Raw genomic sequence first — 23,056 nt, 5'->3', positions numbered from 1 at the left:
CAAATTTCAATCCGGTTGAATTGATGCAAAGATCTTGTTTTTTTTATCATTTTGTCTTCAATGATCATAATGAATTTTTGGCTCGAAAGCCTTTCAACAAGTACCCTAAGACTTATTATTTAGTTTCAGGTCTCTCTTAGGGTGCTCATTGAAAGGCCTTAGAGCCAAAAATTCATTACGACCATTTAGGATGAAATGATAAGAAAAATAAGATATTCGCACCGGTTCAAACGAATTAAAAATTGGAACACTTATTTTTTTACGCTTTATATGTATTTTAAAATTATTTAATATTACATATGTGAGTAAATTTCTTTATGTTATTGAAATTTCTTTATAGTAAGAAGTCTTTTAAAAGTAAAACAAAAAATAACTAAAAGTAAAACAAAAAAAAGTTAGTAAAAGTTTAAAAAAAAAAAAACAATAACAGTAATTAAAGTTTTTTATAAGTAAACAAAAAAAAATTAGGAAAAATTAAAAAAAATAAAACAGTAATTAAAGTCTTATAAAAGTATAAAAAAATTAGTAAAAGTAAAAAAAAATAAAACAGTAATTATTTACTTTTAAAAGTAAAACCAAAAAAAACTAGTCAAAATGAAAAAAAAAAAAAAAACCGAAAAAGAAGGGGCAAGGGGGAAAGGCAGTGGGGCTGGGGAAGGGGGGTGGTGTCGGGGGGGGGGGGGGGGGGGGGGGGGGGGGGTGGGGGTGCGAGAAGAGGCCCTCATGTACGTCTTCATGGCATAAAGTTGTAGTAGGGACAGATGTATTCTGCGTGGGAGTACATAGTAGTAATATTATAGAAATCCTATAACATTGTTACTTTTTAAGATATTCATTAAAAATATTTGATAACACTTAAATACACATATAGAAAATAGTCAAATAAATCAATTTTAGCATATTTTAATAAAAATATATTTTACCTGTATTTTTTTAGATTACTGTGATAAGTGCCCCTCTGAATGGTATTTCTGGCTTTGCCACTGTTTACAGAGCTCCATAAAAAATATTTTCAAAATAGGGAATTGATTTTGTTACTCTATTTTTGTTAATGTCACTCCACTTCTCTAAAAAAAATCATCTAATAATGGCTCAAAGGGAAGTGACATTAACAAAAATAGGAGTGGCAAAATCACTCCCCTAAAAATAATGGGCGGTTCGAAAAATAAGATACTCGTGTGTGTGTGTGTTTAGTGTTTTACTTGAACAACAATGATTTGAGGTTAGTTCAATCTTATTTCCGCTATGTATACTTGTATGTACATGTGTATTGTTTATCTTACATGTGGTATTAGAGCAATCCTCTAGATCATGTTGTTTAGTATACAGATTGTAATACACACATAAATATTGGAGAACACAATTTCTCTGATAACTGAGGTGTCAGCCCGTGATCACATCTTGGTCCCATATTTCATTGAGAAAATAATTTTGGCACTTCAATTTTAATGAAATCTTTTTTTGCCGATAAAAAATATAAAAAATCAGGATTGCTAAGTTCACCATAAAGCGTCACATGACTCACATTCCGCCACGCGCTACGTTTTTGCATCAAGTAATGCGTTTTGGAAGATGATCATAATGCATGAAACTCTGAAGTTCTGTTGCTATAAATTTAAAATTTTAATTTTTGCTTGTTGGTAGGGAAAAATGTTGCTGGCATGGAGTGGCCTTGACTTCTCATTTTCGTCAATTGGGGAAATTTGCTTTCATTTTGTATCTTCGTTTAGGATTTGAATGTGCTCTATTTATAGTGGGAACAAAGGTTCTTCGCGAGTAACAAACGGATCATGCATGGGTGTTTTAATTAAGTGTATTATTTGTTTTATCATCTATTCCGGTCATGGTCCATGGATGGAATTAAACTTGATTAAGTCATAAATAACGAAATGCACAAAAGAATCTATGATAGTTACTCTGAACTATCACGAGAACAAACTAATGGGTATGTTATTACACCGAATTGAATCCTTCAAATTAATGGCAAGACTAGATCTATCGATCTAGCTTTGCACTTATTTACATAATTTAAAGCTTGTATGGTAAATCGACCATGCTTGAGGTGATGGGGTCCTCCCCTCCTTTAGAGAACTAGAGTACTTCTTCAGGTCATGAACGGAGTCATGCAAGGTCAAGTGTGGTCACTTTACCCCTCTACAATTGTAATTTTTATGAGTTAAAAGAGTTAGACAAATTTGACCTCGCGAAAATGGTAACATATATCGTCTCAGGCCCCCTTACCAAAGTTATGAAATTGCCCTAAGAATAAATTGAAAAGAGTAAGAGTGGATTCCAGAACGGAAAAAAAACCTCTTATTTTTTAAGAAGGCAATTTCAACCTCAAAAATTATTGGCTCATTGAAATATAAAAATATGCAATGTGAATCTTGTTTGATAGATATTATCGAGATCTTTTATACGAGGCAAAAAAAATTGAAAAACTATTTTTCATTTACATTATTTCTGAGTTTAAAAATGTGAAATAAGCTGCTTATTTTTTAAGAAGGTTTTAGAACGAAGAGTCTCTATCACGTATTATATGACACGATAACTTGATTTTTTGTGGTCATGTAAAAAAATTTCTATTATGAAAATTGTGAAGGATTGACTTCATAACCGCATCTAGATCCGCAAATGATCGAATGATTACTTGCTTATGTTGATGAAAACATATTTTACAGTTGTACTAGTAGAATTTCAAATGAGGTAGCATGCGGCGCTTTCAAATTAGGAATGTAGTACTATGCGATTTGTCATAACCCAAAGTAATTGTTACTGTAGCATTCTATAAGATTATATAATTTCATCAATTATTTGCTAAAAAGATATATACTTACCTATATTACTCTAATTTGAAATCTTGGTCCCACTAACTCTGAATTGTACGCAAGTAGAGTGGTATACAGTTAGTGTCTTTTTTATGCTCTCATGCACATGAGCATGATTCGATTCTCGTAAGCACCTATTCTCCTTCCAAAATCTTCCAAGATATACTAATAGATTTAAGATAATTGAATGACCAAAAAAAAAAAAACAAAGGGAAATGACGGCTCTGGACACTTTGGGGGCCCAAATTACCAAGAAGGATATATGAGCCCATTTCCAAAAGGGAGACTTAGCTAAAAATCTCTCATATTTTCTTTTTTTGAGCTCAACTACAAGCTCTAGGATACTTTATGAAAGTGTCTAAAATCTTAAGGTACCTTATGAAAGTGTCTAAAATCCTAGAGTACCCTATATATAAAAGTGTCTAAAACTTTAGAATACCTTATGAAAGTGCCTAAACCATTAAAACTATATAATAGGAAAGTGCACCCTAAATCCTATAAAAGCGCACTATAGGAGTGCTAAAGTTCCCTTTCCAAAATAAGAAAACCACACTAATCCTTACCGGTTATTAACAGAAAATCATGTCTTTACCGGTCATTAAGCCGAAATTCAAATCCTGGGCCATCATTTTCAAGAAAAAAAAAAACTCTTAATTGTACCTTCAACGTCACGTCAGCCCAAGTCCTTTTACAAGGAGTTAGGAGCTTGAAGGGCCCATCTTTTGTTTTCAAAGTTCAAACCATATTGCAAGCAAATAATATATTCTATATGTGATGTAGTTAAAAGAGTTGCATGTTACTCAATCCAAATGGCCCAGCTTTTGTCTTCAAACCATATTGCAAGCAAATAATATATTCTATTCTAACAGTGTTGGTTGGAAGTAAGTAATTTATCTCATTAATTTTCTTTAACATTATTCCAAGCAAGGAATATTCATTTTCTCCCTCCTTTTTTTTTTTTGTTCTTTGATATTTTTTTTGCCCTATAAATATGAGGAGAGAGACATGAGTGGGATTTATAACGTACAGAGCACCATATATCTCTTTTCGTTTCCAAGTCATCACAAGCCATATATCTCTTCTGGTTTTGAAGTCATCAAAAGCTACACAAGTAAGCTCACATATTCTTCCATGAGAAATATTTATTACTAATCAAATAATATTACATTTGTTATCATGAATTTTGTTTTGGACATTTACTTTTGTAGTTCCTTGCTTCCAAATTTCTATTTACTTATTGTGGGGGATTCGTCCGCCAGCTTGGGATATCAGAGACTTATATAGTATTAAGGTACTCATGTGTTCAATGTGCGGAATCTAACATATGTGTTTTTAACTATATCAGTAGGGCTGTAAATGAGCTGATCCGAGTTTTGTCGAGTTCAAGCTTAGCTCGTTTACCAAACGAGCTCGACTCGAGCCTTAACGAGCCGAGCTTAGTCTTTTGCTAAACGAGCCTCTTTAATCGAGTTGAGCCACCCTTAACGAGTCAAATTTTAGTGAAAAGAGCCGCTTGGCTCATTTACTAAACTAGCCGAAAACTTGAGCTCGAGCTCGGCTCATTTAGTAAACGAGCCGAGCCGAACCTTAACAAGTCAATCCGAGCTCGCGAGCTGCTCGGTTCGGTTACATCCCTAACTATATGTGATATGTTATTTTTTCTCTCATCTTTTGTCTCTGAGTAGGTATCTTGAGATTCTAGGAAGTGTGCGGAGAAATGGTAGACTTAGTGGGAAATAAATAGAGATGTAGGGTGAGAGAAAAAACGAGAAGGTTTTCGGCTGCTTAATTAATTAAACATTTGTGTTTAATTAATTAGTATTCTTTTTTTTTTGTTATGCCGAATTTTTTTAAAATTAGTATTCTTTTTTTTTTTTGTTTTTGGTTAAACATTTGTGTTTATTATTGTGATATTGCCAAACAAATTACTATATTGTTTAGGAGTATGAAATTTTGTAGCCCTGCTTTTCTGGTGGTTCTAATCTATATATAGTTCAATCATAACTGAAATTAGAGAAATTCGTTCCATTTTGCTTTGAGTTTGAGACAACGTGCAATAATTTTGAAATTATGTTGTACATTATTGGTCATAATGGGAACAAAAGATTCAACACATGTTGTTCGTTAATTACCTGTTATCCTATGGATTAATATCCAAAGATGTTTTTCACTTTTAGTATTATCGAGATTAGTGTTCCAGCTTAACTCCTATTTAAATTTTGGTACTTGTTTGTTATATTTTTTTCGCTTTTTTGTTCGAGATGCCTAATTAACTGCATTATTGTTCATTTTTTTTAAATTTGTTTGACAGCCCCATTGGATTATTCCACTGTTAATTTGGTCACATCAAATTGTTATCAGGTATTTACGTCCTTTCACTTTCTCTACACATTTTACTCCCAGTTTCTCTTTACTTATGGCGATTATTGTTTGAATTAAGTTTACTTGTAACAAGCTATAGAAAATACGATGTGGTTATTTTTTTAAATGATATTATGGAGGTATATTTAATGTTTTCAAAAGTGGAACTAGGGCTTCGATTTCATTGATTTCTTTCTCTACAAAATGTAGTCATTTCCACACGCCACGTGTCTCAATAAGCAAAATGTTTTGTGGTTGAACTATAGTTCAATCATAACTGGAATTAGAGTAATTGTTCCATTTTGCTTCAAGTTAGAGACAATGTTACGTTCTATGTTATCGATTATAAAGGGAATAAAAAATTCAACATATGTTGTTCGTTAATTACCTGTTATCATACGGATTAATATTCAATGATGTTTTTCGTTTTGAATATTTCTTTTAATAAGAAATAAATCAACTATTTTGCTCCCAGTTGCTAATTTGCACATCGCTTATTCCTCGTCAAATTTTTTTATTTTGATTGACCTCGCAAGGCACAAACTTATTATCGATTAGTGTTCGAGCTTAATTAACTTTTGTTTAGATTTAGTAATTGTCTTAAAATTTTTGTTCACTTTTTGTTCGAGATGCTCCTAATTAACTACATTATTGTTGGTTATTTTTTTCTTAAATTTATTTGACAGTCTCTCTTTACTTGTAGTGATTATTATCCAAATATATAAGTTTACTTGAATTTGTAACAAGCTATAGGAAATACGAGATGGTTGTTTTTTTAAATGATATTATTGAGCTATATTTAATGTTTTCAAAAGTGAAGCAGGGTTTGATTTCATTGATTGCTTTCTCTGCAAACAATATAGTCATTTTTACACACGATGTGTCTCAATAACTAGAAAACATAATTAAGATCGCAGTTTGATTTCCTTGCAACTCTTGAGATCAACTCATCCCTCACGTGTGATGAAATACTTCGAAGTGCAAACAAACTTATTTGTGACACGGTGCTTTACTAAAATAAAATTGTAAAAGTGCTTGACCGATTTCCTAGTCCTAAATTAATGGGTTGCCCCAAGCGTAGGGCGGAGATCGACGCAGCATAATATCCGGTAAGTCCGGAGTCGAATCCACAGAGACGGTGATGTGTGCTGACTAAAAATTCGGGTTGTAGAATTAAAATTAGCTCTTAGGTAGCCACCCCTTATTGTTTTGTTTGAGATTAACTAAAACTTAAGAAAAATAACTTTTTCTTTTCAAATAATTAAAAAGAGGTACAGTCGTAGGGTTCATAGCACTCGTAACCAGTCCAGATCAACCTGCTCAATTTGGTATTCTTAAAAACGTTCAATTTTGGATTGAAAAGATACCCCGCAAGATGCGAAACCTTAGGGTCGCCGTATACCCATGCGCAGCGGAGAATGGGTTTTGGACCCCCATTCCCCCGTTCACAAGGGCTCCGACAATGCCCAGATTCGTCCGCGGGAAGTATTTTTCCAATCTTAAATCATTTTTACATTGTTTGATAAAAAGAGCAGTACCCGAACTGATCACGGCGTGCTAATCACCCCGCGACCCTACCTATATAACTACTCACTAATCATTATGCAATAAACAAAAGAAACCCTAAATTTGAAACATGCTGCTATTGTGCGAGATGAAAAATAAACAGAAAATCTAAGTTAAACAAGAACCAACGAAAAACTTATATTAAAAACAGAAATTGAAACTAGTTACCGGAATGTGAGTAATTGAACAAAGCTTCAAAACATGAAAGAAAGAAAAGAGAACTCGAAAGACAAACGAAAGCCTCGGCAGCCACCGTTCTGCTCCCTCTGTTATGCGTGCGTCGGAATCAAGATCCGTAGTCGCCTCCTTCCCTTTTGTTTGCAGCTCTCTGTCCCCCCCTTTTATATTTTTTTTTCCGCTGACAGCCGCCCCTTTTTTTTCAAAAGCTGCTGCCGATTTTTTCCAAAAGCTAAAGCTGCTGCCGAAATAAAATCCTAACCAAAGAAAATGGCACTCGGCAGTCCCTTTCTTCATTCTTTTCCGCCGCCTTGTTCTTTGATTTCGGCAGCCCCCAAATCTTCTCCTTTCATATGTGGGCATGTGTGTATATATATATATATTAAGCCAACAACCCTTCTCTCCTTTTTTAATTCTAATTCCAAGTCGGGGCCACACTTCACTGACCGACCTAATTCCCAATTGATCCAAAAGCCATTATTATCCTATGTAGTCATGCCCATGGACTACTTAAGTTCATAGCAAAATTCTTGACTCTGTATTGACCTTCAAACGGACCACCTCCAATCACCATATAATATTTTAATTTCGCACTTCTTGCACTAAATCCTCCAAATACCTACAATACACAAATTAAACATTAAACTTTAAATAATAACATAAATGAGACGTAACAAAGATAAATTAGGAGGCGCTAATGTGAACATTTACGCGCCTATCACACCCCCCCAACTTACACTTTGCTAGCCTCGAGCAAAGAAAATAAAAAAAAAAATTTATAAAACAACTGATTAAGAGATAGATCTTTTAAACCCCCGGGTGGCCCCGGTAGGACGAGTGAAGTCTCGTGAGGATTTTCAGCAGTGATCATCCACAAAACACCGCGGATCCCTTTACTTGTAACTCAAAAACCTGCAATGCGACTCATTGATATGCCAATGCCAAGAATATAGCACATGCAAAACTAGTTCTGAAGGCTATCAAAACATAGAAATAAATCATGGCATCCAAACTTAGCGTGTGTGAGTAAGGACCTTAACCACAAGTGAATCACAACTAAGTACTCTCTCCGGACCGAGTCTCGACTTCAATTCTCACCGTGTTATGCACTCAACAAAAGAAAACGCTCGAAACATGGTGCATTTAATGAAACTTTCAATGTGTGCGGGCAGAAGTTATGCAATATGAAACCAAAATACCCCGCACACTTAGACACGAAAAGAAAGCTTTTTAAGGTAGACACATGATCTCATGAAAGGAATGTCAAGTATTAAAGACTACCTATCCATCGAACCACAACTCATTGCCCCTAAGATCAAATAGGACTTTTATTCGGTTATATCGGTAGGCAAGGAAAAGTGCTTCAAATGTTAGGATAAATTATAAGCAAGTGTCTGAAATTAGGCCAAGATAACATAGGCAAGTATAAGAATGTTCGTCCTCTTTCAACCCTTTTCAACTCCGCCATATCCCTCATATTCTTCACCCTTCACACAATTCCAAGATGAAACAACTTATTTCATTCTTGTAACAAGTATATTGGTGTCTTCCCCTTATCTTTATTTTTTATTTTTTATTTATTTTATTCAAGTTTCAATCTATCTTCTTCTTTTTTTTTTTTTTTTTTTTTTTTTTTGGGGAAGAATACTGCAACTCGAGTACAACATTCTTGAAACACTTATCATATTCTCTTCAAAAAATTAACTTTCACATGATTAGCTCGCCATTCTCAAGACACAATTTGGTTGGTGAAGGTTAACAAGAAAAAGGCTCATGCAAAAGGCACAATGTGGCTTGCAAGGATAAATATTTAAGGAAAAGAAACGAACCGGCTCAATTAGCAAAGATGGCCTATTATCCTCTCCTAGGGGCAATAAAATCAAGTAACGATCCAATTCAAAAGAATAAGATAACAGGCATGTATTAAGTCTCAACACTTGACGACAAAAGATAATGAGATCAACAACGATTAAGCCCTTTTTTTTATTTTATTTTTATTTTTATTTTTTTTTTACGACAAACAAAGAATTTATGTGACACCACTCCAAAGAAAGGAAAGGCACTAAAGCTCACATGGGCATAAGTCTCCACCAATCTAGCCATTGAAAGCACTCAAGTCACAACTCACAAGCAGTCAAGGTCCAAGAAACGTGCAATGTAAAGATGCTAAGAGTGTATGCCAGGATAAATTCCTATCGCCAAGTTAGCAAAAAGAACTACCATGCAATATCAATATTCAATTAATGCCCAACAATTCTCAACACTAGCAACCAACAAGTAGATATCACAATCTCCGAGACTCAAGCAAACAGGATCCAACAAGTATTTTTTTAATTTTCAAATTTTTTTTTTTTAACAAGATAAAGAACAAAGTGATTCCTCCCCCCAACTTGAACTATTCAATGTCCGCATTGAAGGTATGAAAAATAAAGATAAGACAGAAACGTAAAAGAGAGGAGAGATATCACCTCGAAAATGAGAGGCTAAGCAGAGAAAATTATAGAAAGAGGGAGACCCCCCAACTTAGATCGAACAACCTGCAAAATGTGAGCCTCCAAGACAGCAAGAAAAATAACTAAAAATAAAAAATAAACAATGCGAGAAATAAAATAAAAGACAAAAAACTCATCCACTTTCTTCACGCGAAAGACATGAGTACTACTTTTCTCCCAGGCTAAAGACTGTGTTTCCCTATTTGTTGGAAGGACAGTATGCATAGGATTCAACGATATCTTGAGAAGTGGTACCATCATCTAATAGGCTGTCACTCCCTCTGGGGCTGCCAGATTCCTTACCCACCACTCCGTTTGTGAAGCAATCTCCACAGAGTTTGGACATTGAAGTCAGATGGTTCGGACAGAATTCTCGCTGCTAACTACGCGCCTGCCGTCAGACCCAACCTCCTAAGTACTACATACATAGCTTCGACTAGGTGGTTATACCAAACCATTATTCTAATTTTTTTTTCTTTTTCCAATTTCCTTTTGTTTTTTTTGTTTTTTTTTTTGTTTTTTTTTTTGTTTTTTTTTTTTAACAAGAAATTAAAGAACGAGTGTACAAAGATTATTCCCAAAACCCAAGTCAATGATGGGTACCCCTATCGCTAGGAGCCGGGTCCACTTCTTAGTGAAGACAGTGGTACGCGAAAGCTACCCGTCAGAACGTAGCCCAACGGCTACACAACATGGTCATCCGAATAAACAGGATCGACCAACAATTCATCTGGTTCACCTACTTCTACATATTCCAAAAATGGTTTTAGACGCTGTCCATTAACCTTGAAAATATTACCATTCTTAGGGTCACAAACATCTACCGACCCATTCGGATAAACCTTATGCACAACGTAGGGACCGTCCCACCGGGACCTCAACTTACCAGGAAATAAATGAAGGCGCGAGTTATACAGTAACACTTTCTGACCAACACTAAAGGTTTTGCGCTGAATATTTCTATCATGATATGCTTTAACCTTAGCCTTATAAATACTCGCACTTTCATACGCATCATTCCTAATTTCCTCGAGCTCACACAACTGGAGCTTCCTATGGGCACCCGCCTCAGGTAAACGCGCATTTAGCGTTTTAATGGCCCAATAGGCCTTATGCTCCATCTCAACGGGCAAGTGGCAGGCCTTACCATAAACAAGCCGGTAGGGTGAAGCACCTAACACGGTCTTGTAAGCAGTGCGGTAGGCCCACAAGGTATCAGTCAACCGAAGTGACCAATCCTTCCTATTCGGGTTCACGGTCTTCTCTAGAATCCCCTTAATCTCGCGATTTGCTAGCTCAGCTTGACCGTTGGTTTGAGGGTGATAGGCAGTAGACACCTTGTGAGAGATGCCATACTTGTTCATTAACGCCCCAAAAGACCTATTGCAAAAGTGCGTACCCTGATCAGAGATAATGGCACGTGGCATGCCAAACCTTGACAAAATGTTAGTTCGCAAGAACTCTAGCACGACCTTAGAATCGCTGGTCTTAGTGGGAATTGCCTCAACCCACTTGGAAACGTAATCCACCGCCAGGGGATGTACTCATAACCGTATGACACCGGAAACGGGCCCATGAAATCAATACCCCAACAATCGAAGACCTCTATCACAAAAATGTTTTGTAGGGGCATCATATTCCGCGGGCCAACCTTGCCTAATTTCTGACACCGGTCACACGACTTACAAAAGACGTATGCATCCTTAAAAAGACTCGGCCAAAAGAAACCACACTCACTGACCTTGGCGGCGGTCTTCTTTGCGGAGAAATGACCTCCGCACGCCTCGGTGTGACAAAACTCTAAAATTCCCCTTTTATCAGTTTCGGGGACACACCGGCGCACTATCTGGTCCGCGCAATACTTGAACACATATGGATCATCATAAATATATTGCCTGACCTCTCTCAAAAATTGCTGCTTCTCAGCTGTGGACCAATGGGGTGGAATTTGCCCAGTCACCAAATAATTGGCGATATCTGCAAACCATGAGCACACATTAGCAGCGAACAACTGCTCGTCAGGGAAAGAATCCACAATGGGGAGATGAGAGGTGGGGTCCTCAAACTCCAGACGAGACAGGTGGTCGGCTACTACATTCTCAACCCCTTTCTTATCCTTAATCACAAGGTGGAATTCTTGCAGCAAAAGAATCCACCGGATAAGGCGAGCCTTCGCATCCTGCTTGGTCATCAAATACTTCAAGGCCGCATGATCGGTATACACCACAATCTGCGAACCCACCAAGTAGGACCGAAACTTGTCTAAGGCAAACACCACCGCGAGCAATTCCTTCTCGGTAGTGGTGTAGTTCATCTGTGCCTCATTTAGCGTCTTGCTCGCGTAATAAACGACGCATGGCTCTTTCCCTCGCCTCTGCCCTAAAACCGCTCCGACTGCATAGTCGGAGGCGTCACACATCAACTCAAATGGCAAACTCCAATCTGGAGGCTGAACAATCGGCGGAGTAGTGAGACTCCGCTTCAATGTCTGAAAAGCCTCCTTACACGCCTCGGACCATACAAAGGGCGTGTCTTTTGACAGTAAATGGCACAACGGCCGGGAGATAGCACTGAATCCCTTAATGAAACGCCTATAGAAACCGGCGTGACCGAGGAAAGATCGAATGTCTTTTACAGACTTTGGAGTGGGAAGATTTGCGATCAAATCAATCTTCGCCTTATCCACCTCAATACCCTTGGATGAGACAATGTGTCCTAACACAATCCCTTGGGTCACCATGAAGTGGCACTTCTCCCAATTAAGCACAAGTTGCTTTTCCTCGCACCGTTGCAAGACCTTTCCTAAGTTCTCGAGGCATTCGTCAAACGAGTCCCCGAAAACTGAAAAGTCATCCATAAACACCTCCACGATCTTCTCTACCATGTCGCTAAAAATTCCCATCATGCACCTTGAAAAGGTTCCGGGAGCATTGCACAAGCCAAAGGGCATGCGACGGTAGGCAAACGTACCATAAGGGCACGTGAAGGTGGTCTTCTCCTGATCCTCCATGGCTATCTCAATCTGATTGTAGCCAGAGTACCCATCCAGGAAGCAATAGAATGCCCGGCCAGCCACCCTCTCCAAAATTTGATCAATGAATGGGAGAGGGAAATGGTCTTTCCGGGTGCTCGCATTGAGCTTCCGGTAATCGATACAAACTCGCCACCCGGTTTGAACACGGGTCGGCACTAGTTCGCCCTCGCCGTTTCTCACGACGGTCACTCCTGCTTTCTTAGGCACCACCTGCACTGGGCTCACCCACTCACTATGGGCTATCGGGTAAATAATACCCGCATCTAAAAGCTTCAGCACCTCAGCCCGAACCACCTCCTTCATATTGGGGTTCAGACGACGCTGAGGTTGCCTAGTAGGCTTCACATCCTCATCTAGAAAAATGCGGTGTGTACACACCGTTGGACTAATACCCTGCAAATCTGCTATTGTCCAGCCTATCGCACCCACGTGCTTTCTCAACATGGTAAGCAACTTAGCCTCTTGATCTTCCTCAAGGGATGAAGAGATCACAACCGGAAAAGTATCATCGCCTTTAAGGAAGGCATACTTAAGTGTGTCCGGCAGAGGCTTTAGCTCTGGTTTAGGTGGCTGGACAGACGATGGGAAAGCTGTAGGAAATGGGGCGCCCAGCGGCTCAAGAACTGGGTTCCAAGCGGCGCCACACACATCCTCCACTGCAAGCATCTCCATTAAACTTCCTACCTCTGGAGAATCTAAAAATGACGCCTCCTCGGCGGTTAAGGTTATCTCCAGAGGATCCTTGTATAACACACTATCGACATGCTCTTGTACCAGCGTGTCGATCAAACTCACCTCATATATCTCCTCATCATCCTCAACCCGGCTATCCACGTTGAAAACATTCACCTCCATTTTCAAGTCCCCAAACGACAATTGGACTTGTCCAGTTTTGCAATTCATGACAGCACTGGAGGTGGCTAAAAATGGACGGCCTAGGATGATAGGAGTCTTTTCAAAGACCTCTGGTATTGGGCATGTATCCAGGACAATGAAGTCGACTGGAAAAAGAAACTCGCCCACTTGAATTAGAACATCCTCCACCACCCCCTTTGGAATTCTCACACTCCGGTCAGCCAACTGTAGCGTGACTGGAGTGGCTTTCAAATCGCTTAAGCCAAGTTTCAAGTATACTGAATAGGGGAGCAGGTTGACACTCGCTCCTAAATCTAGTAAAGCCTTATCGAACTTTTGGCCTACAATCGCTATAGGGATGGTGGGACAACCAGGGTCCTTACACTTGGTGGGGATCTCAGTTTGGAGAATGGAGCTCACTTGCTCCGTCAGAAGCACTTTGTCCTGACTCTTGGTTCTCCGCTTCGACGTGCACAAATCCTTCAAGACTTTAGCAAACTGAGGAATTGCGTCAATGGCTTCCATCAAAGAAATAGGAAACTGAACTTTCTTGAATAATTCAAGCATTTGAAAGTTCACATTGACCTTAGGCTTCGCCACCAAGCGATTTGGATATGGAGCGACGGGTGGTGTTGGAGTCGTGGGGGCCGCAGTTGCAGGCACCACCACTTCAGGAGATTCCGCCTCTTTCTCTACTTCAGGAACACTTCCCAAGTTTGGAATGATTGCTGGAATAGCTACCGGCACCGAGGGTGGCACCGATTTCTGCTTTGGGGGCAAATCTTTGTCAATCACCTTCCCACTTCTGAGAGTGGTGATCGCTTTAGCATCTTCCAGACTGAGATTCGGATTACTTGGGCCAGAAGAATCGCCCACATAATGGGTACCAGCGGCATTGACTAAAGGTTGAGAAGGAAACTTTCCCTTCTCCTGTTGGATTTGTCCAACTGCCGCCGTCAACTGGGTCAATTGGGTCCTAATGTCACCAATTGCCTGTTTGGTTTGTTCAGTGAAGCTTAACTGAGACTGCATGAGAGCCTTCATCATCTCATCAGTCTGTTTATCCCGCGGGGGATGGTTTATGCCTGGGGGTGGTCCAAAAGATGAAGGACCGAACCCCTGCTGCTGCTGAGGTGGGTAACGAAATTGGGTCATTTGGCCTTGAGGAGGCCGGAATTGCTGAACTTGTGGCTGAGGTGGTGCTTGGGGTTGCACCGGGGCTTTTTGATCCCTCCAACTCAAAAGTGGGTTTTGGGCCCACCCTGGATTGTAGGTATTTGAATAAGGATCCCAACGCTGGTTAAGTGCGTTCACCTCAGCCTGGTTACTATGGTATGCGTCTTTGACAATGGGAAATGCGGGGCAAGCAGTGACAAGATGCCCCGGACACTCACATAACGCACACACCTCTTCGACTTTCACCTCATTCGCCTGATGGACTTGCTTAAGCTTCAAGTCCTCTAATTGTTTAGCCATCTTGTCCAGCTGAGACTGGACATTGTGCTCTCGCACACTAGAAGGAAAAATGCCAGACCCACTGGGTCCCTGTGCAGCCATGGCCCTATCACCGAGGTCGGAAGGTTCCCAACTTCGGTGCTTCTCGGCCAACTCTTCGAGAAAGTCCCACGCATCGTCCGGGGACTTATCTAGAAAATCCTCCTCTTTACAGAGGTACTCCATTTGTTGGACCGTAGCAACATTCAAGCCCAAATAGAAAAATGACACCAACTGGTGTTTCATGAAACCATGATGTGGTAAGGACAACAAGTCCTTGAACCGCTCCCAGCACCTTAAAAACGACTCGCCCTCTTTCTGCTTATACGATTGGATTTGGCGAGTCAGGTACTTCGATTTACTTTCCGAGAAATATTTCTTGTAGAATAAATCTCGGACAGCAGCCCACGTCGTGAGAGATTGTGGCTTCTGCATCCGCAGCCACTTATCTGCATTGTCCCTGAGCGAGGCTGGGAAAAGCTTAAGGCAAGCATTCTCCCACTGAGTAGTGGTGGCCAGGGTGCGCACCAAGCCCTCGAAATGACGAACGTGCTCATACGGATCCTCATTCTCCTTCCCATGAAACAAGGGAAGGGCATTATGTGTACCAGGTTTAATGGTGAAAGCATTACGTGCTTCCACCGTCTCGGTTGGTAAAACTATTGGACTGAGAGGAGTGGTCCTCTCAGGATGCATGTGTGCACGCATCGACATCGGTGGCTCTGCTATTGGTGGCTCAATTATTAAATCAACAAAAAGAGCACCGATATCAAAAGAATCACCACTAAAAGACTCTCCCTCCACGATTACTTTCGGCTCTCTCTCAATGGCTACGAGACGTCTGGTATTGTCTCGGTAGTACTTAGGCTTTAGTGGTGATTGCGTTCCTACAATGGAGGATTGCGCACCTCTACCTATGATGGCTCAAACAAAATTAAAAAGAAAAAATAAAAATAAAAAATAAAACTAACTACCCGAATTCTTTAACACACGTTACCGTCCCCGGCAACGGCGCCAAAAATGCTTGACCAATTTCCTAGTCCTAAATTAATGGGTTGCCCCAAGCGTAGGGCGGAGATCGACGCAGCATAATATCCGGTAAGTCCGGAGTCGAATCCACAGAGACGGTGATGTGTGCTGACTAAAAATTCGGGTTGTAGAATTAAAATTAGCTCTTAGGTAGCCACCCCTTATTGTTTTGTTTGAGATTAACTAAAACTTAAGAAAAATAACTTTTTCTTTTCAAATAATTAAAAAGAGGTACAGTCGTAGGGTTCATAGCACTCGTAACCAGTCCAAATCAACTTGCTCAATTTGGTATTCTTAAAAACGTTCAATTTTGGATTGAAAAGATACCCCGCAAGATGCGAAACCTTAGGGTCGCCGTATACCCATGCGCAGCGGAGAATGGGTTTTGGACCCCCATTCCCCCGTTCACAAGGGCTCCGACAATGCCCAGATTCGTCCGCGGGAAGTATTTTTCCAATCTTAAATCATTTTTACATTGTTTGATAAAAAGAGCAGTACCCGAACTGATCACGGCGTGCTAATCACCCCGCAACCCTACCTATATAACTACTCACTAATCATTATGCAATAAACAAAAGAAACCCTAAATTTGAAACATGCTGCTATTGTGCGAGATGAAAAATAAACAGAAAATCTAAGTTAAACAAGAACCAACGAAAAACTTATATTAAAAACAGAAATTGAAACTAGTTACCGGAATGTGAGTAATTGAACAAAGCTTCAAAACATGAAAGAAAGAAAAGAGAACTCGAAAGACAAACGAAAGCCTCGGCAGCCACCGTTCTGCTCCCTCTGTTATGCGTGCGTCGGAATCAAGATCCGTAGTCGCCTCCTTCCCTTTTGTTTGCAGCTCTCTGTCCCCCCTTTTATATTTTTTTTCCGCTGACAGCCGCCCCTTTTTTTTCAAAAGCTGCTGCCGATTTTTTCCAAAAGCTAAAGCTGCTGCCGAAATAAAATCCTAACCAAAGAAAATGGCACTCGGCAGTCCCTTTCTTCATTCTTTTCCGCCGCCTTGTTCTTTGATTTCGGCAGCCCCCAAATCTTCTCCTTTCATATGTGGGCATGTGTGTATATATATATATATTAAGCCAACAACCCTTCTCTCCTTTTTTAATTCTAATTCCAAGTCGGGGCCACACTTCACTGACCGACCTAATTCCCAATTGATCCAAAAGCCATTATTATCCTATGTAGTCATGCCCATGGACTACTTAAGTTCATAGCAAAATTCTTGACTCTGTATTGACCTTCAAACGGACCACCTCCAATCACCATATAATATTTTAATTTCGCACTTCTTGCACTAAATCCTCCAAATACCTACAATACACAAATTAAACATTAAACTTTAAATAATAACATAAATGAGACGTAACAAAGATAAATTAGGAGGCGCTAATGTGAACATTTACGCGCCTATCAAAAAGAACTAGAATACATACGTTAGTGGCCGAATGACTCAAATTTGGTTCAATTTTATTTATGTCAACGAGTAATTTATTTTTGATCCGATATAATAAAGTAAATTTTCAAATTTGCTACAAGTTATGTGTTGAATTGCAGGGGTTATTGGACCTTAATGACATTTCAAGAACTAAAAGATGGATAGTACCCATACACTCAAATTTTGGATGAATTGCGCATTTTAAGAGCTTATACAAGATGGATAGTACCTATACACTCAAATCTTGGATGAATTGCGCATTAGACCACATTTAGCTAAATAAAAGCACGTAAAAATAGGATATTGTTAACTTTTTAGAGATTTAGAGTACTATTTGAGGTGAAACAAAAAGAATTTATTTTGCTAACTAGTTTAGAGTGAAATCTTGTAAAGATTTGAAAATAATCAAATGTCAGATTTCTCTCATCTAATTAACTTTTTGTTTCCTGTATGTTGATCGTATGACGAGGAAGACAAACGGTTAGGGTGAGATGGATCCGATTCCAACATGGGTGCGGACACTCTGGGACACGTGGGATCTCCGAGTGCTGGTTCTCCTTAGTTTCACCTTACAACTAATTCTTACCCTATTCGGCAGCCGAAGAAAATATATATCCTCGGTGTGGATTAGTGTGCTTGTTTGGTCGGCCTATTTAATGGCAGACTGGGTAGCAACGGTTGCTCTTGGCAAACTGTCTGATGTCCAAGCCAATCGCGAAAAAAGCAACCTTTTGTGGGCCATATGGGCACCGTTGCTCTTGTTACACCTTGGCGGGCCTGACACCATAACTGCTTATTCGTTGGAAGATAATCAGTTGTGGATGAGGCACCTTTTGGGATTAGTCGTTCAACTTTTCGTTGCGATTTACGTCATTCTGATGTCGTGGAAAAATTCATGGTTCTCGTTCATGTCGCTTCCGGCGTTAGTAGCGGGAGTTATCAAGTACTGGGAGAGAACCTCGGTTCTCAAGTGGGTGAGCGACGATAAATACTTACGTAGAATATCTTTCGATCGTTCTATGGATAAAAGTTCAACCGAGGGTCATGACTATGTGCGGCTTTTACTTCTGGCTCGTGAACATCTGTATGAGTTTATGCGGTCGTATTTGGTGATGGGGGGCGTTGTGAACGAGGTGGGGTACCCGAACAATCCCTGGGAAATTACAGAAACTAATATTAACTGGGATGCACTGGAGGTTCAAATGGGCCTCGTGTATGAATTGCTATATACAAAGGCCCCCGTGATATACAGTAAGAGAGGTTTTATTATGCGTTGTATCAGTTTTGGATGTACGGTGAGTGTGCTACTAGGATTAATCATTCAGATTGTACTTTTGAAGACCGGGGAAGAAGAGAATTGGCATGAGATTGATATTGTAATTACAGGGGTATTAATAGTAGGAGCTGTATCTTTGGAGATTTATGCAGCCGTTGTACTATTTTCCTCCAATTGGATGATGCTTTGGCTAATTGTACATGGTAAGAAGGAATGGGTGATATGGTTGAGTCAAAGATTTCCATGCCTTTTCAACAAGAAGAAAAAGTACTGGTCTCAAATGATGGGGCAATTTGATCTAGTTGGTTATTTTAGAAGCGGATCAAAAAAAGAAGGAAAAAAGAGTTCATGCAGAAAAATAATCAGGTCGGTGTTAGGGCGTAATTACGAGAATAAGTGGAATAGATATCGACACAAGACGGCATGTTCTGTATATCCTCTGGTATACAAAGCAATTTTAGAGCTTTGTGGTCCTCATATTGATTCAAAAATATCCGACAGCCTAATCCATGACTTCGACGAAGTTTGGGCGATATTAAAAGACCAAGGGAATGCTTTCTCCACCCTAATTCAAACCGCGCACTTGGCAACAGAAATATGCTACCGTTTAGAAATGGAATGGGATGCAGGTGGTGAAGATGATCCCTCTGGATCTGACTCTTCGTTATTGTGGAAGCAAAACAAGGAAGTGTCCAAAGTTTTGTCAGATTACATGATGTATCTAGTTGCAATGCACCCTTCACTGTTGCCCAATGTTGGATTACTTTATTGGTTGGAGGTCGGCAGTCCGCCAAGTCAAATAGGGGATGCACGTGACGTAAACGCGGCTTGCAGTTATTTGCTGGAGGAAATTGTGGAAGGACTTCACTGGGGTTGGAGTGAGATTATCCAACGTTTGAAGGAAAAGGAGAAGGCAAAGAGATGGGAAATAATCAAACACATGTGGTTGAGTATGCTATGCGAAGCAACTCGCCGTGAAAAGGGTTATGGTCAGAAAAATAGCCACTTCCAGAAATTAAGACAAGGAGGCGAACTTCTCACTTTAATTTGGTTCATTAATCCCCCATATGTGATGTCCAGTCGTAACACTACTCCGAGGCATATTAGATATGGATTTTTCCAATCCCCCGTTGATGAATAAATGGCCTGTGTATTTTGTGTTGTGAGGATCAGTACTCTATATTCTGCTCCTTAGACCTTTTATAGGTTTTCGCTCGTTGCCGGTGCTCTTTATCTTGTAAGTAGATAACACAGTTGAATAAACGGCCTTGATATTTTTTTTTTCCTTTTCCGCATGTAAAGTTAGTTGTAGATGTTAAATTTCTAGCTAGTAGCTGGGCAATAATTTAAGCATACATTGGATAGATTACTATATGAGCTAAATTTAGCAAATGTTAAAGTGTTACCTTCTAGACATGAAAGAGTGGCCTTCAACAAATTAATTCATTATTTTAATTTTTTTGAATAAATAGACTTTTAGCTTGCCCATAATACTTCACATGAGTTTACCTTCTAGCATACATTGTTTTTGTTTTTTGGACATTTACTATTGTATTTCATGACTTCATTCCAACAAGTGGGACTCTGGAGGCGAAGCCAACTTTCAGTCCGATTGATCATGACAAGCACGGAAATTGATTACTGGCGCCATTAGAGTTGCCCCTTGGATTGATGTTATTGCAGCTATGGTATATTTTTCGATAAAATATTGCGGATGTGGTATCTTGTAGCCATTCTCAGTCCTTTTGTTTGTCGGTTGTTTTGGTTTTGATTTTTCTCAGGTTGCATCTTTCCATTGTAGGAGCTACTACAAGAGAATATGCTTTTTTCGTCGACCTATTTGCGTTGGCAGAAAATGCCGTTGCAAAATCTATTTAATTGCGTCGGCATTACATCTTGTCTCAAAAGTTATCCATTTGCGTCTGCAACATTGTCATCGCAAATGATTGGTGGCAAATACATATTTTTTTTTGGCTTCTGCCTAGTATGCCCCGATGTAAATTCCTTTTTTTAAGCGCAAAAACAGAGTACGATGGGTTTGAGAATTGGCAGGGCATGAAAAGTTCTAATTTTTTTTGGTGGGTTAAAATCTTTCATTTTGCCAAATAAAACACACGATTGCCCCAAACCCCAAATCTCTCTCAATCGCATAACGAACTCTTAAACCAAGGAGCGTACGGAGAACGCAAACCGCACATGGGCGAACCCTAACCACCACCACCTCTATCCGCCCTTATCCTCTCCGGCGAGGGTCGTCGACTTCCGGCAAGGATCGATGACGTCCCGTAGGACTACCGGCGTGGGTTGATGATGTCCGGCAAAGGTATATCTAGATAGATCTCTTCTCGAGCGAAAATCTCAATCTGATTTCTGAATCTTTGTTCTTTAACAAAAGGGATTAGCTGTTGTCATATTGGGGCTTTTTAGTATTATTATTGTGATTTTGCCAAACAAATTACTATAGTTTGGAGTATGAAATTATGTAGCCTTGCTTTTCTGGTGGTTCTAATCTAATAATTGGAATTAGAGAAATTCGTTCCATTTTACTTTGAGTTAGAGAGAACGTGCAATAATTTTGAAATTATATTATACGTTATCGGTCATAATGGGAATGAAAGATTCAAAACATGTATGTGTTACCCTACGGATTAATATTCAATGATGTTTTTCGCTTTTAGTATTTCTTTTAATGAGAAAATAAAACCAAGTATTTTGCTCCCAGTTGTACATTGCTTATTGCATGGAAGATAACTAGTACATGCGTCTCTGCTTGAGTTTTGTTTGTTGTCAAGCGAAACGAGAAACCCAAGGTATCCGTAGTATGTAAACAATACTTTTGAATGACGATTTTGCGTGAAAACGAGAATTTCTGTTCGTAGGTAGTTTTTCTCTTCCATATTTGTCGCAAAATGACGTTGGTGTAATGCCGTTTTTATTTTTGAAAGGCAAATTTTTTTTATTAATCATTTAAATTGTTACAGAGATTAACAGGAACAATGAATGATGGCATAATATTCCTAACCTGCGACCCATCTGAGTTACAAAGCTAAAAATAATCTTATGCCCATCCGAGACCCAAATCCGAGATTAGCAAGAAGCCAACCAAGGGGACACCAATTGGAACAAGCCCACACCTAATGAGCCAAGTCCAGAAACACCCATTGGAAAAAACTCATACATCTAAAGGGGCAAGCCCAAGTACAAAGAATCTTTCACTACTCCCAAATATCAAAATTTTCATATGATTACTCCCATATTTTCTCTGGGCTTTAAAACGATCTAAACGATTCGAGAACCAAAATTGTCCCTTTAGTGCCTTTCTGGCCCTTAACCTTTTTAGATGCATTGCCTTTGAAACCTTCTCCAAATCCTTGTCTGGCTCCGCCTCTCGGATTGATCCTTTCTTGCCATGAAGCATGACCTCCTCTCCTTTTAGAGCTCCCTCATCTGCCTCACACCCATCTAGATTGAACAATTTTCGTACAATTCGAATAATAATAAGCATACTAGTTGAACATAACGTGCGAAAAGCTATTGCGGCCAATTAGACAAATTTGTGTTCTTTTCTGCTTGGCTTTCGACGGTTATCAAGTGAACCAAAAAAACACTTGAGGTAGTTGCGTGCTCCCTATCAAATGGGTATTCCACGGTTGCAGGAATTGAGGAAGCATTTCACATAGTTGATTGATGCTGGCTTAATTTGCATTCGTTTAGTTTCTTCGTTTTGGTTTTTTATTGTCCATAGAAGCCTGCTGAACTAGATTTTACAAGGTTTGATTTCTTTGAGTTTGCTCTGTGAAGAGATGTTATACCAGTCTTTCGTTGAACCTAGGTTATTTGAGAGTAACAGAGATGACTGATAGATGGGTGTTTTAGGTATTATTATACTCGGCTAGATGAATGAACTCCATCTTCCATTCCATTGATGCTGCAAAAACTTGATAAAAACATATAACGATATGCATGAAAGAATCTGACAGTTACTCTGAATAATCACGAGTATCTAATTCAGAAAAACTTATTTACGAAGGGTTCCGTTTACAAAGCCCAACCGTGGACGTCCAAAAATGTTTGCACGATCGCAATCCGAAATTTAAGAAAACTTATCTGAGAAGAACTAAACTCTTATCTGGAAAAGTTTTTTTTAAATCTGGACCATTGGTCTCCGAAATGGACGGATGAGATTACGTGCCTCCGTGAATACGGTATTCACGGCTCCTCCTTGAATGTACGTATGTTGCTACACCAAAACAGAATCCGGCAAAGGGCTAGGTTGTATGGTAGAGCCATATATTCTTTACAAAACAAGATGCGTGTATATGGAAGATCCCCTGTGGTTGAGGTCCCCGATTCTTTACAAAGACCTGACTTTTCTGCAGTCCAACTGTAGAGAGGCCCGTGCAGTTGTATCATAGCTGTTCATTTTTGCATTCAACGGTTTAGATTTTAATACTACTTTTCAGGGGAAAAGTTAACTTTCCCTAGATTTTTTGTTTAATC

General features: G+C 39.4%; 1 protein-coding gene and 1 pseudogene across 1 annotated transcript; one reads left to right on the top strand and one right to left on the bottom strand.

The window, feature by feature from the left end:
* LOC131317623 (uncharacterized) overlaps positions 1 to 17,551 on the bottom strand; it is a 102,036-nt pseudogene extending 84,485 nt beyond the window's left edge.
* On the top strand, positions 4,765 to 19,697 carry LOC131317612 (uncharacterized). The gene is made up of 2 exons (XM_058347147.1): positions 4,765 to 5,189; positions 17,754 to 19,697. Exon 2 carries the CDS (start codon positions 17,772 to 17,774, stop codon positions 19,695 to 19,697), a length of 1,926 nt encoding a protein of 641 aa, XP_058203130.1. The 5' UTR covers positions 4,765 to 5,189; positions 17,754 to 17,771.
* Positions 19,698 to 23,056: the final 3,359 nt, after the last annotated feature.

Source organism: Rhododendron vialii, chromosome 1a (assembly GCF_030253575.1).
Source record: "Rhododendron vialii isolate Sample 1 chromosome 1a, ASM3025357v1".
Classification (NCBI taxonomy): Eukaryota; Viridiplantae; Streptophyta; class Magnoliopsida; order Ericales; family Ericaceae; genus Rhododendron; species Rhododendron vialii.
The sequence above is the reverse complement of the archived record's forward strand: the minus strand, read 5'-3'. Positions and strand labels throughout refer to the sequence as shown.

What these genes read in the sequence shown, in the direction of transcription:
- LOC131317612 (XM_058347147.1), top strand. Translation starts at nt 17,772, where the DNA reads ATGGATCCGATTCCAACATGGGTGCGGACACTCTGGGACACGTGGGAT.